General features: G+C 42.3%; 1 protein-coding gene across 1 annotated transcript in view; it reads right to left on the minus strand.

The window, feature by feature from the left end:
* LOC115462204 (15-hydroxyprostaglandin dehydrogenase [NAD(+)]-like) overlaps nucleotides 1–11,196 on the minus strand; it is a 101,485-nt gene extending 90,289 nt beyond the window's left edge. Inside the window, exon 1 of the mRNA XM_030192219.1 lies at nucleotides 11,040–11,196. Within this exon, the coding sequence (XP_030048079.1) occupies nucleotides 11,040–11,196 (157 nt within the window). The remainder of the gene's footprint in view (nucleotides 1–11,039) is intronic.
* Nucleotides 11,197–12,901: the final 1,705 nt, after the last annotated feature.

A 12,901-nucleotide genomic window follows, 5' to 3' on the forward strand; every position in this document is an offset into this window, starting at 1 on the left:
TGAATGATTTTAAGAGGACAGTGTTTGTGAGGAGCTGGCTAAACTAAAGATGGACAAAGCGATTGGGCTGGATGGCATATACCCAAGGGTACTAAAGGAACTTAGGGAAGTTCTAGCAGCTCTGCTGGCTGACTGTCAGAAGTGTCATGAATTGAAAGATAGGAAACAGAGAGTAAGATTAAAAGGTCAATATTCGCAATGGAGAAGGGTAGTTAGTGGGGTCCCTCAGGGATCGGTGCTGGTTCCTCTGCTTTTTAACATATTCATAAGTGACCTAGAAATGGGAGTAACTAGTGAGGTAATCAAATTTGCCGATGACACAAAGTTATTCAAAGTAGTCAAATCGCGGGAAGATTGTGAAAAACTACAAGAGGACCTTATGAGATTGGGACTGGGCTTCTAAATGGTAGATGATGTTTAATGTGAACAAGTGCAAAGTGATGCATGTGGGAAAGAGGAACCCAAATTATAGCTACATGATGCAAGATTCCACTTTAGGAGTCACCAACCAAGAAAGGGATCTAGGTGTCACCGCTGAAACCTGCTCAGTGTGCTGCGGCAGCTAAGAAAGCAAATAGAATGTTAGGTATTATTAGCAAAGGAATGGAAAACAAAAATGAGGATATTATAATGCCCTTGTATCGTTCCATGGTGTGACCACACCTCGAATATTGTGTTCAATTCTGGTTGCCGCATCTCAAAAAACATACAGTAGAATTAGAAAAGGTGCAGAGAAGGACGACGAAAATGATAAAGGGGATGGGACGACTTCACTATCAGGAAAGGCTAAAGCGGCAGGGGCTCTTCAGCTTGGAGAAAAGACGGCTGAGGGGAGATATGATAGAGGTCTATAAAATAATGAGTGGAGCGGAACAGGTAGACGTGAAGCATCTGTTTACGCTTTCCAAAAATATTAGGACTAGGGGGCATGTGATGAAGCCACAAAGTAGTAAATTTAAAATGAATTGGAGAAAATTTTTCTTCACTCAACTTGTAATTCAACTCTGGAATTCGTTGCCAGAGAATATAGTAAAAGCGGTTAGCTTAGCGTGGTTTAAAAAGGGTTTGGACGGCTTACTGAAGGAAAAGTCCATAGACCATTATTAAATTGGACGTGGGGAAAATCCACTATTTCTGGGATAAGTAGCATAAAATGTTTTGTACTTTTTTGGGATCATGCCAGGTATTTGTTACTTGGATTGGCCACTGTTGGAAACAGGAAGCTGGGCTTGATGAACTTTTGCAGGCTTATTTTCGAAAGAGAAGGGTGCCCATCTTTTGACACAAATTGGGAGATGGGCGTCCTTCTCTCAGAGTCACCCAAATCGGCATAATCGAAAGCCAATTTTGGGCGTCCCCAACCGCTTCCCATCATGGGGACGACCAAAGTTCCCGTGGGCGTGTTGGAGGCGTAGCGAAGGCGGGACTGGGGTGTGCCTATCAGATGGGCGTCCTCGAGCGACAATGGAAAAAAGAAGGGTGTCCCTGATGAGTACTTGGCTGACTTTATTTGGTCCATTTTTTCTTACGACCAGGCCTCAAAAAGGTCCCGAACTGACCAGATGACCACCAGAGGGCATCGGGGATGACCTCCGCTGACTCCCCCAGTGGTGACTAACCCCATCCCACTCTGAAAAAAACAACTTTAAAAACTTTTTTTGCCAGCCTCAAATATCATACTCAGGTCCATCGCAGCAGGTCCCTGTAAGGGGAGGTGTGTGTGTGTCAGCGGAGGCATAGCAAAGGCATAGCGAAGGCATGGACGTCCTTCTTTTAAACATTTTGGACATCCTGAACTGCCCCCCCACAGGGATGGCCAAATTTCAAGGGGATGGAGGAGTGGCCTAGTGGCTATAGCACTGGTCTTGCAATCCAGAAGTGGCCAGTTCAAATCCCACTGCTGCTACTTGTGATCCAAAATCCAAATAAATAAATAAAGGAGGTGTCAGAGGCATAGCAAAGGCATGGACACCCTTCTCACAGAAACATCCACATTTTGGACATCCTTCACCCATACTCAAAAAAAAAAAAAAAAAGACGTCCCTGACGAGCACTTGGACGTTTTCACCTGGATTTGTGTTTTTTTAAGGTTGTAGACGGCAATTTATTTAAGGTTGTAGACAGCTATTATACATGCAGCTTGTCTGCGTGTATGAAGCCATCTTTGGCATGCACAGAGCAGCCATGCATAACGCTTGGCTGCTCTGTACTGGCTTCCCCACCTTAGGAAGGAGCGAGCAGCTCATTTGCATGTGATTTCCTTCATGCATGCCCGTTCCTTTCCGAATCGCTAAGGGATCGGTAAGGGAAGGGCTTTTTACGTTCAGTTAGTGCATCAGTTAGTCCACTGCAGTGCCCCCTAGGGTGCCCGGTTGGTGTCCTGGCATGTCAGGGGGACCAGTGCACTATGAATGCTGGCTCCTCCCATGACCAAATGAGTTAGATTTGGTCATTTTTGAGATGAGTGTCCTCGGTTTCCATTATCGCCGAAAACCGAGGACAACCATCTCTAAGGTCGACCATCTCAACATTTATGTCGACCATCTCTAAGGTCGACCTAAATGTTGAGATTTGGGCATCCCTGACCATATTATCGAAGCAAAAGATGGATGTCAATCTTGTTTTGATAATACAGGTTTCCCCACCCTTCGCAGGGACATCCTGCGAGGACGCCCTCAGGAAAACCTGGGCGCCCCGTTCGATTATGCCCCTCCATGTCTGTCCCAGTATGGCAATACTTATCTACTTATGTTCCTTTTCCCAGTCTAGGTCATGCCTTCCTATGCAGTGGCGTAGCAAGGGCGGGGCGGTGGGGGCGGTCCGCCCTTGGTGTCATCAGGTGGGGGGGTGCTCCGCTCCCGCTGCTCCGCCTTTAACATTTTTTTCAAAGCAACCGGAGAGTGGCAGGCAGCGTGCCTCGTGTCTGCCCTGCTAGTAAAGAAGATCTCGCTGACGTCGTCGCCCTTCCCACATTGAGTCCCGCCCCCCTCTGAGGCAACTTCCTATTACCGCGAGGGCGGGCGGGACTCAGGGAAGGACGACGACGTCAGCGAGATCTTCTTTACTAGCAGGGCAGACGTGAGGCACACTGCCTGCCACTCTCCGGCGCTTCGAAAAAAAAATGTTAAAGGCAGGACAGGGTAGGAGCAGCAGGAGAACGGATCTCGGGGGGGACTCAGAGGGGAGAAGGGGATTGGGGAGGGGTGGGGGCGCTCAGAGGGGTGCTTAAAGGGGATTATGGAGGATGGGAGAGCATCAAGGAGGGGAGAAGGGGATTGGGGAGGGGGGGGGGACCTCAGAGGAGTGCTTAAAGGGGATTAGGGAGGGGTGGGAGAGCATCAAGGAGCGGGAGAAGGGGATTGGGGAGGGGTGGGGGACCTCAGAGGGGTGCTTAAAGGGGATTAGGGAGGGTGGAGGAGCTCAGAGAGGGGAGAAGGGGATTGGGGAAGGGAGAAGGGGATTGGGAAGGGTGGGGGAGCTCAGAGGGGTGCTTAAAGGGGATTAGGGAGGGTGGGGGAGTTCAGAGAGGGGAGAAGGGGATTGGGGAGGGGTGGGGGAGCTCAGAGGGGTGCTTAAAGGGGATTAGGGAGGGTGGGGGAGCTCAGATGGGTGCTCAGAGAGGGGGGAGAAGAGGATTGGGGAGGGTGGGGGTGCTCAGAGGGGGGGGGGAGGGGAGTGCTCAGATGGGAGAAGGGGTCTGAAGCTGGAACTGGGGTCTGACATGGGGGCAGGAGGGAAAATGGATCCATGCCTGGGGCAGGTGGGAGAATGGGTCTGGTGCTGAAAGGGGGGGATGCAAGGCATGTGGTGGATCAAGGGGACTGGAACTGGGGGCTGAAAAGAGGGGGCAGAGAGAGAGAGAGGGGACAGATCCTGGATGGAAGGGGGGCACGTGAGGGAGGGCAGACCCTGGACAGATGGGAGAGGGAGGGCACATGGATTGAAGGGGCAGAGAGAAAGGGCAGATGGTGGGTGGAAGGGGAGAGAGAAAGAGGGCAGACTGGGGCAAATGGTGGATGGAAGGGGCAGACATAGAGGGCAGATGTTGATGAAAGGGGGAGAGAGAGATGGCAGACTGGGGCAGATGGTGCATGGAAGGGGCAGAAGTGGATGGAAGGGAGAGAGGGCAGACAGTGGATGGAAGGGGCAGAGAGAGAGGGCAGACACTGGATGGCAGAGAGAAAGCAAAGACAGATGCTGGATAGAAGGAAGACAGTGAAAAGATGAGGAAAGCAGAAACCAGAGACAACGAACTGTAAATATATATTTTTATTTTTTTGCTTTAGGATAAAGTAGTATTGTAGCTATGTTAATAAATGTTTATAATAGAACATGTAAATAAGGTAATCTTTTTATTGGACTAATTTTAATACATTTTACTTTCAGAGAACAAAACCCCCTTCCTCAGATCAGGATAGGACACTGTAACAGTACTATACTGAATTGACCTGAGGAAGGAGGTTTTGGCCTCTGAAAGCTAAATGTATTAGTCCAATAAAATGATATTATTTGTTTTATTTCTATTTGTTAATTTGTAAAGTGGTGATTGGTATTTGTTAGTTTTTTCAAATTTACATCTGCTGTCTTTATATTTTGCACAGTACTAGGGGACAGTTTCTGTTTCTGTGGTGTTGCATTGTATGCAGAGTCTGGCTTCTTGGGGGTTCAGTTTAATTTTTGTCTAAATAGAAAGTTTATGATTACTTATTCTATAGTGGATTAGGGTGTATCTATTTGTGAAAAAGACATGGCTTTTCGGTTGGCATTGACTTGTGCAGGATCGACGATCTGTACTAATCTGTCTGTTTTCGTTTTACAATAGGTGAATTGATGTTCTAGTGCTCACTGTAGTGTTTAAGATGCTTTCCTTTTCCTTGTGTGACTCGTACAAATTACTGCTTATGGTATGGTAGAATTGCTCTATAGGTCCTGAGTGTTTTGTATTCTCGGTATGCCTAATACTGGATTTCGGGGGGGGGGGGGGGGGGGGGGGGGGGTTAAAAAATGACCGGCCCCGGGTGTCAACTACCCTAGCTACGCCACTGCTCCTATGTAGGACACACTGTTGGAACCAGGATATAACAAACCTATTGCAAATTCAACTTTACAAAACTGCCACAAGATATATATAATTCAATATAGTAATTTGTTAAGAGCACCCTCAGATATTCCCACAATACAGATCACACAGAAAATTTCTGTTGCTTAGTGGTGTAGCACTTTGTTCATCAGGTTGCTCATTTTGTACATGATGAAACACCTGTTAAGTGCTAACAAACTGGTATAATTTTTCAAATAATATAAATACCAAACCAGCCTTATCTATACCATTTCAAAAAGGTGCAACCTGCTCCAATGTTCACCAGTGACAATTTTTGTGGAAAAATCAATAAACACTTATCTGAATTATTCTTTCATGCTATCTCCTCAATATCTTGTTGTATCTGTAAATAAATATCCAGCCATTCGCTTTACCCTGAACGCACCCAACGCCCCGGGTTTCAAAATTCTTTCTTCAGGGACTAGGGTTAAGGGGACCTCCTGCTCTTAATGTTATCGAGAAGCAAACTGCAATAACCAACTTATTTACCAGAGATTAGTGGATACTCATTATTGATTCGCTCCTATGTAGGACAGCAGCAACACAGTGGTGCCTCGCACAGTGCAGGAAAAGGCAATGTCAAACAAATTCTGTATTATGCAAAGATAATCACAAGGGGATGTCCCTCAATGATGGTCACCAGGAGTTGGCTCAACTCATAGTATGGAATCTTGCTACTTTCTGGGATTTTAATTTTCTTTTTAAAGATTTCTACTCATATTATACCATTTTACCAAATTACTCATTATTGTTTAAGATAATACATGGCGATATTCTGGGTTATATGTCATCGCTGATATGTAGGCCTACGTCTACGAGATCTATTGGAAAATATTTCATACAGTAATTTCCCGTGAAGCATTGTTCTTTGATCATTGTTTCTGGTCATGATTAGATCTTAGTTTTGACCTTCTCAAGAAAGCAATGAAAACTCATCTATTTCAAAAATATGTTTTGGGTAATGTTAACAACTAATGTACTCTTGTATGTTCTAGCACTTTTTATGCAATCCGCATAGAACTAAACTTGGTAATAGCAGAATATAAGAACTACAACTGAAACTGTTACTATTTTGCTAGATATTTATGACCTGGCTTGTCCACTGTTAAAAGAAGGATACATGGATACATGAACTTCAGTCTGACCCAGTATAGCAATTATTATGTCTTGACTAACTGTTTTTGAAGCACTTGACAACTGTTTTTTTGGACTGAAACAGGTTTTGCTGTACCAGTCCTGGAGTCTAGAGAAAAGAGGAGAATCGCATCTCCCTTAAGTCTTCACCAGGCTGACATCCAGCTTCTATTCTATATGCATACACACAAGTCCCCTAATTCTATAAACTTGGGCACATAATTTTACAACTAACAGACAACACTAACATACGGATGGTCAGAAGCAAATACCGGCGCTAGAGGCTGTTAGCGCCATACTAGTGCCTGCGTTTGCTACTGCCCCATGATCAGAGTCTCCAAGTTCGTGAAACAACGCGCTCAAGGGCTCTGAACACAACTAGCATGCAAGTGCATGCAAAACAGGGCTACACTTATTTATCCCCAATGATCAGCGACCAGCGCGCCAAAGATTGGGTCGCTGGCCACAGCAAACCCTATGCCAGCTCTGAGCTGGCGTTAGGGTTTGCATACCATTGGGGAGGAATAGTGAGCCCTGTCCAGCATGCATTTGCATGCTAAAAGGCCCACATTCCCCCCAATGAAGCAAATCCCCCAGCGAAAGGGGGCTGGAGTTTCTCCCTTATATGGTGTGAAGCCCCGCCCAGCGCATCCCAGGATGCATTGTGCAGGGCTGGGTGCCACTATTTTGCAGGCGGCTTTAAAGGAAGAGGAGGGAGGCAGGCTACCTCCCTCCTCCAACTCAAGGTAGGGGGTGGTGGTGGGGATAGGAGGATTGACACTGGAGCACCAGGGACCCCTTCTTAATGCTAGGGGGTTGGGGAGCTGGAGACCCACTGGATCTTAATAAAAGGACCCCCTTAGAGTTTTATTGAGTGGTATTTCTTTACACTGCATAGAAAAAAGTATTATGTCCCCCTCCCCCTTTACAAGTTTACTTTCACATCTTCCTAACATCCAATCTTAATTTTTGTTGGGCAAGGTTCTCAGGCTCTGGATATCCAAGATGGCTGAAGTTGTATGACAGAAGGTTGGATGCTCTATGTATACGTCCAGAGCATTGCCCGGGTTATATTTTCTGTATGCCTAAAAGACAAGGAAAAGTAAGGGCAACCTTACCCAATACTCCACTGCTGGGTCAAGTTTCAATTCAATATGATGTTTTGTTTCAGGAGCGAGCCGGAAGGATCCTTGCTGCCCTCCCAGTGCAGAGAGAGCCAGGGGGACTTGAAGAGAGTGTTTCGTTCAGCCCACCCACCCAAACGTCTCCACAGCCGCTAGCATGTAGTTCACCAAGCTTTTCAGGAGGGAGTCACAGGAAGCTGCACTGGCTCCCTATGAAGGACCGAATCACTTTTAAAATTTGCACTCTGGTGCACAAAATCATCTACGGTGACGCCCCTGCTTATATGGACACCCTAATCAACCTGCCGCCTAGGAACTCTCACAAATCAGCTCGCTCGTACTTAAATCTCCATTATCCAGTATTTTGTGGCCTCAAGTATAAGACCATCTACGCATTCACCTTCTCATATATTAGCGCTCAATTGTGGAATGGGCTGCCTCACTTGGTCAAACTTACTCCTGATCACCTGACCTTCAAGAAGCGCCTCAAGACCTTTCTTTTCAGAAAAGCTTATGCTTCAAACCCGCCTGGCATCTCTTACTTCTGAATTACAACTGTCGTAGTGACATACTGCTCATCGCTACTCTTTCCCCTTTTCTCTCCTTAGCTATTACCATCTCTCTCTCTTACGCTCTTATGACATTGTATGTTTGTTTGCTGAATTGTATGCTTTTGTATACTGTTGTATGCCACATTGGGCCTGCCCATGGTTGGGAATATTGTGGGATATAAATGCTATACATAAATAAATAAGATAGAACTGGTGTCAGTCGGTGTCCCAATTACAGCTGATGCTGGTGAACCTTGCTCGGTTCATTCTGGAGAGAGCAGGGAATTATCAAGCTCATCCAAGCTAGGGGTTCCAGTTGTTAAACAGACCCCAGAAGAGTAGATGATATCGGAGCTTGGTCCAGTGAAGGAAGTGGAGGCAGTTCCAAAGATTACCGTTGTCTCAATTTGGAAGACAATCATGACAGTGTGAGTAGTAAAATGAACCAAATGGAAAAATCTGCTGAGAGCATGTTGGCATGGGTTATGAAGAGTGAGACAACTTTAGAAGACCATTCTGGGAGATTTGTGGACATGGAAAGGAATGTGAAAGAAAGCAAGGAGATTTGGTCAAAACTTGTTAAGAGCTTTATGGATACATACTACAAGTTAAAGCAAGTGGAAAAATCACCTAAGAGCTTGTAACCTTGGGTTTTTGAATTTCCCTAAGGTAGATCTGATGTCACCAAGAGAATTATTTGAAAGGTATATGACTGAAGTACTGAAGCTACCCATTGAATCCCATCCCCTGATTAAAAAGTTGTATTATTTACCATTTAGAAAGACACAAAGTAGGGAGCCTGTGGAGTTGGTACCAGATGTAGGTCTGGAAGTTGTCTCATCTTCCAATGTGGTATATATCATTCAGTGTAAGAAGTGCGATGAAGGCTGCTACATTGGAGAAAAAAGTCAGATGCTAAAGAAGAGATTTAATTTACATAGACCTCATATGAAAAATGCCAGTACAAACAAAGATGTCAAGCCTGTGGGACAGCACTTTACAAAATCAGAACACTGTACCAGTGATTTCATGGTAAGGATCCTGAAAGGGAACTTTAAAACAATACAGGAACGTAAGACCTATGAAGTCAAAATGATTAAATATTCTGACACCCACCAGACAGGACTTAACAAAGATCTGGGTTTTCTAGCCCATTACAAAGCATAAAATTGTATTGCTTTGTAAATTGCAGTGCTCTCCTGTCTCCCTGACTCTCACCTATCCACTCCCATCCTCTTAGACTGTCACTGAAATGCTTTGATGTTTTCACTCATCCCCTGTCTCCATGCATATAGATTGTCACTGAAATGCTTTGATGTTTCGCTCATATATACTGTCATCTACCAACATTAGCTTATTTCTGATCTGACGAAGAAGGGCAACCTTCAAAAGCTAATCAAGAAATGTATTATGTCCAATAAAAAAAGGTATCATCTTATTTTCTTTTCCATGTTTTATTTTGTTTTATTTCTATTGATTAACTGAATTCTTAGAAACATCTCAAGTCTTGGTATAGTCCAGAGCAATGCTTTTGGTGTCATTTGTGTTTGAATCTGATAAGCATTTAGTGTTGAAATTGTTTTTTTAGAAATTGTGCTGAGTTGTATATTGATCAGAAATTGTGCTGTTTTCCTGATGTGGGCAGAGGGACTCAGGAGTGATGTGAATCCTTCCTGACCCTCCGTCCCTGAGTACAGCAAAATAATGGAGTATATTTTATTAAATTTTCTGCTAAATAAAAGTTCAGAATGTATGTTATGTTTTTCATGACCCTGTACAACTAAAATTGTTTCTGGATAATACATTTCCTGTTCATTGTTTTTTTGGGGGGGTAGTCTCTCCTAATTAGGCAGGGGTGGGAATATGAGCTTTGTAGTAATGTCACCATCATAGGCCCTTTTTATTATAGCAATATAGGGCTTCTTTTACAAAGTCATGCTAACGATTCTGGCACAGAATATGTGACGAAGTCCATTCAATTCCTATGGAATTTGTCGCAGAGGAATCGCTAACGTAACTTCATAAAAGGAGCCCATAGTATTTTTGTTCAATTTCTCTCTGATATTCTGAAGGATCTCCATAATTGGGGGTTAAGAGGGGATAAGCTCCTGTATCTTTCTTTCTTTCTTTTTTTCTTATCCTACTTTCTGTTCAAGTAAATGTTTTGCTTGTAAAATCATTTGAAATTTCTAATAAATAAAATAAAAAATAAAAAAAAAGCTTCTCAGGTCTGGAACACACAGTGCCCAAACACTGTGCAACAGGTGCAGTCATGGAATTAAAGATGAAAGAAAGGACTTTCTTGCACTGCTGCTCCCTCTTCTTTCCACATCTTTTTTAGACATCCTGTTCTTGCAGTCATGTGTGTATCCTAAACAGAGGCAGGATTAACATAACAGCATTTAGTCAATCAAATTGACAAGTTTTTGAGATTGGCAAGGGTTTTTTGTTTGTTTGCGGGGGGGCATTTTTCCAAGTATATTTGCCAATTCACTAAATTCAGTCCAGGCTGATGGTCGTTAATTATATAGGAAGAACATCGGTGGGCACTTTAGCCTCTAGATGGGTTGCCAAGATATGGTAGTAACTTTGAGGGCAGTTCTAATCAACAAATAAAAAAGATGTTACAGTATGCCAAACAAATTCTCTGAATTACCATTAAGTCCAGTGCTTTATTAAGGATAAAACAAGAATTGAGAAATCAGATAGATAAATTGAAGAGCTACCAATGAATGAAATAGTTGATCTTGTATTGATTATTTAAGAAAATCAGTTTTCTTTTTTTTTTTTATTCAAATATTTTAATTGAAATTTCTAGGATGAAAAATAAATAGCATTAACACAATATCAATGCTCTCAGAACAAAACAAACAAAAAAGAAATCACAAAAAAGAGTGTCTGCTACACTTTGGCAAATATAGAAACCTAACAATAAACAAAACTAGAATGCTTGTTATAGGAATATCATATTTAAATTGAAGTCAGACATCAATGGGGAAAAAATGATAAAACCCATAAAGTTGTCAAGGCAAATGGCAATAATCCAATAAAGGAACCCAAGTTCTTTCAGAAGATTTCAGGGCCTTCAATTTCTTCGCTGCTACTCGCACATTTAGCGGCTAGACAGACCAAATTCCACCAAGTAATAAATTCCAATTTGGATAGGTCTTTTCTGCATTACAGAATAGCTTTCATAGCCAAAGCCATTAAAATTCTCAATAATTTTGCTTTGTTCTCTGTAATAGTGGAACATAAACCAAGAGGGCTGAGAATCAATATCTTTCATGTAAAGGGTACAACAATATCCAATATCAACTTTAATGCTTCAAATGCTTTCCCAGCATCCTATAATGTGATCACTTTATTATTACATATACCAACAGATCTACCACATGGCCAACAATTACAACCCTTTGTGCTGGACAATTTAGATAATTTGTAAGGAGACCATATAACTCTATTCATAAGGAAATACAAAGACTGTCTAACCAAATTTCACACCATTGCATAGGTGATAAAGAAATTCCAAGGGCCAAATCCCAGGCAGAGTCAGCCCCCTTAGATCTAGTGAGGCAGCACCAGGAAGTAGATGTTGGTTGCACAAAGTAACACGACCCGGTTCAGTAGCTAAAGTTGAAAGTGCTGTCAGTGTGGAAGATAAACAATAATGGAGCTGAAGCCACTGAAAATACAAGGATGATGAAAGGTTGTATTTGTTTTGTAATACCTCAAAGGATAACCAATGGTGATATTCCATGTGGTGACCCACAGTCCATGTTCCATGTTTTTGCCAACTAAGCCAATTTACAGTCTTTGTCATTATCTTGAATTGAGTATTATGCCACAAAGGAGACAATAAGTGAAAAAGACCATTTGTTTTTTTGTATAAGTATCTATCTCTCTGAATACCAATTGAGTGACTTTCAAGAAAGGATTATCAAATCATGAAGATATAATAACCATTGAAGGTAAGAGGAATAAGGGAATTCTAGACCATCATTCCACTTCAAATTTTATCCATATAGGAGGGTCCATATTCTAATAATGGGAGCAGTACACAAGACTGATCATTTGAATGAAATCCAGAAGCAAAACCACATCAATGTAAAGCTTAAAATAGAAAAGGCCATTCAATATGGTCAAATGCCTTTTTTGAATCCAGTCCAATACAACAGTTGGTGAAGATGAATGAGCTTATTGTATCAGCTCATTGGTAAGTAGGTGTGTATTATCACATCACTGTGTTTGGTCTTTGGCAATAATGGACAGGAGGCATCCGCATTAATCAATGACAAAGGATTGTAGTTTTGCATATACAGTGTGAGTCTTGACCTCCTTTTGGTAATATATAAACGTTGGCTCAGTAAACAATCCAGAAATGTTAGAAGACTTGATAAGATAATTAAAAAAAAAACATTTTAAGTTTCAGGATAAGCTAAGATTGAAACACAGAGTAGAATTTCACTGTCAATCCGTTGGGTCCAGGAGTCTTATTTTTAGCCATGTCCTTTGATATCTTCTTCAGTTATATCTTGTGCCAGCTGCAAGTTATTGCTAGCAGAAATGGTGTTGTGTGGTAATTGCTCAAAGAATTTTAATTCTATATTCAAATTCTTAAGTTCAGAAGTATATCGTTTATTGTAAAAGCTCTGAAATACATTTAGAATATCAGGATCCTGTGTTAGCAAGTCATCTTTTTCATCTTTAATGACATATATGAAAGACCTCTCAGATCTAGCCTTCAAATGGTTAGGTAATGAATGGCCACTCTTATTATTCTCAGCATAATAATTTACAGCTTGTATGAATACAGATTTAACAGCTCTTTTGCTTAATAAGGAGTTAAAGTTAAATCTGGCTTTTTGTAGTTGTTGAAAAATAAGAGTCAGAAAGGTCCAGCTGATGAGCTTGTTCCAAATCTTTAGCTGACTTTTCAATTTAAGTTATTTCTGTATGTAATTTTTTTTAACACTTACAGCAAAGGTAATAAT

Source organism: Microcaecilia unicolor, chromosome 2, assembly GCF_901765095.1.
Source record: "Microcaecilia unicolor chromosome 2, aMicUni1.1, whole genome shotgun sequence".
Taxonomy (NCBI): Eukaryota; Metazoa; Chordata; class Amphibia; order Gymnophiona; family Siphonopidae; genus Microcaecilia; species Microcaecilia unicolor.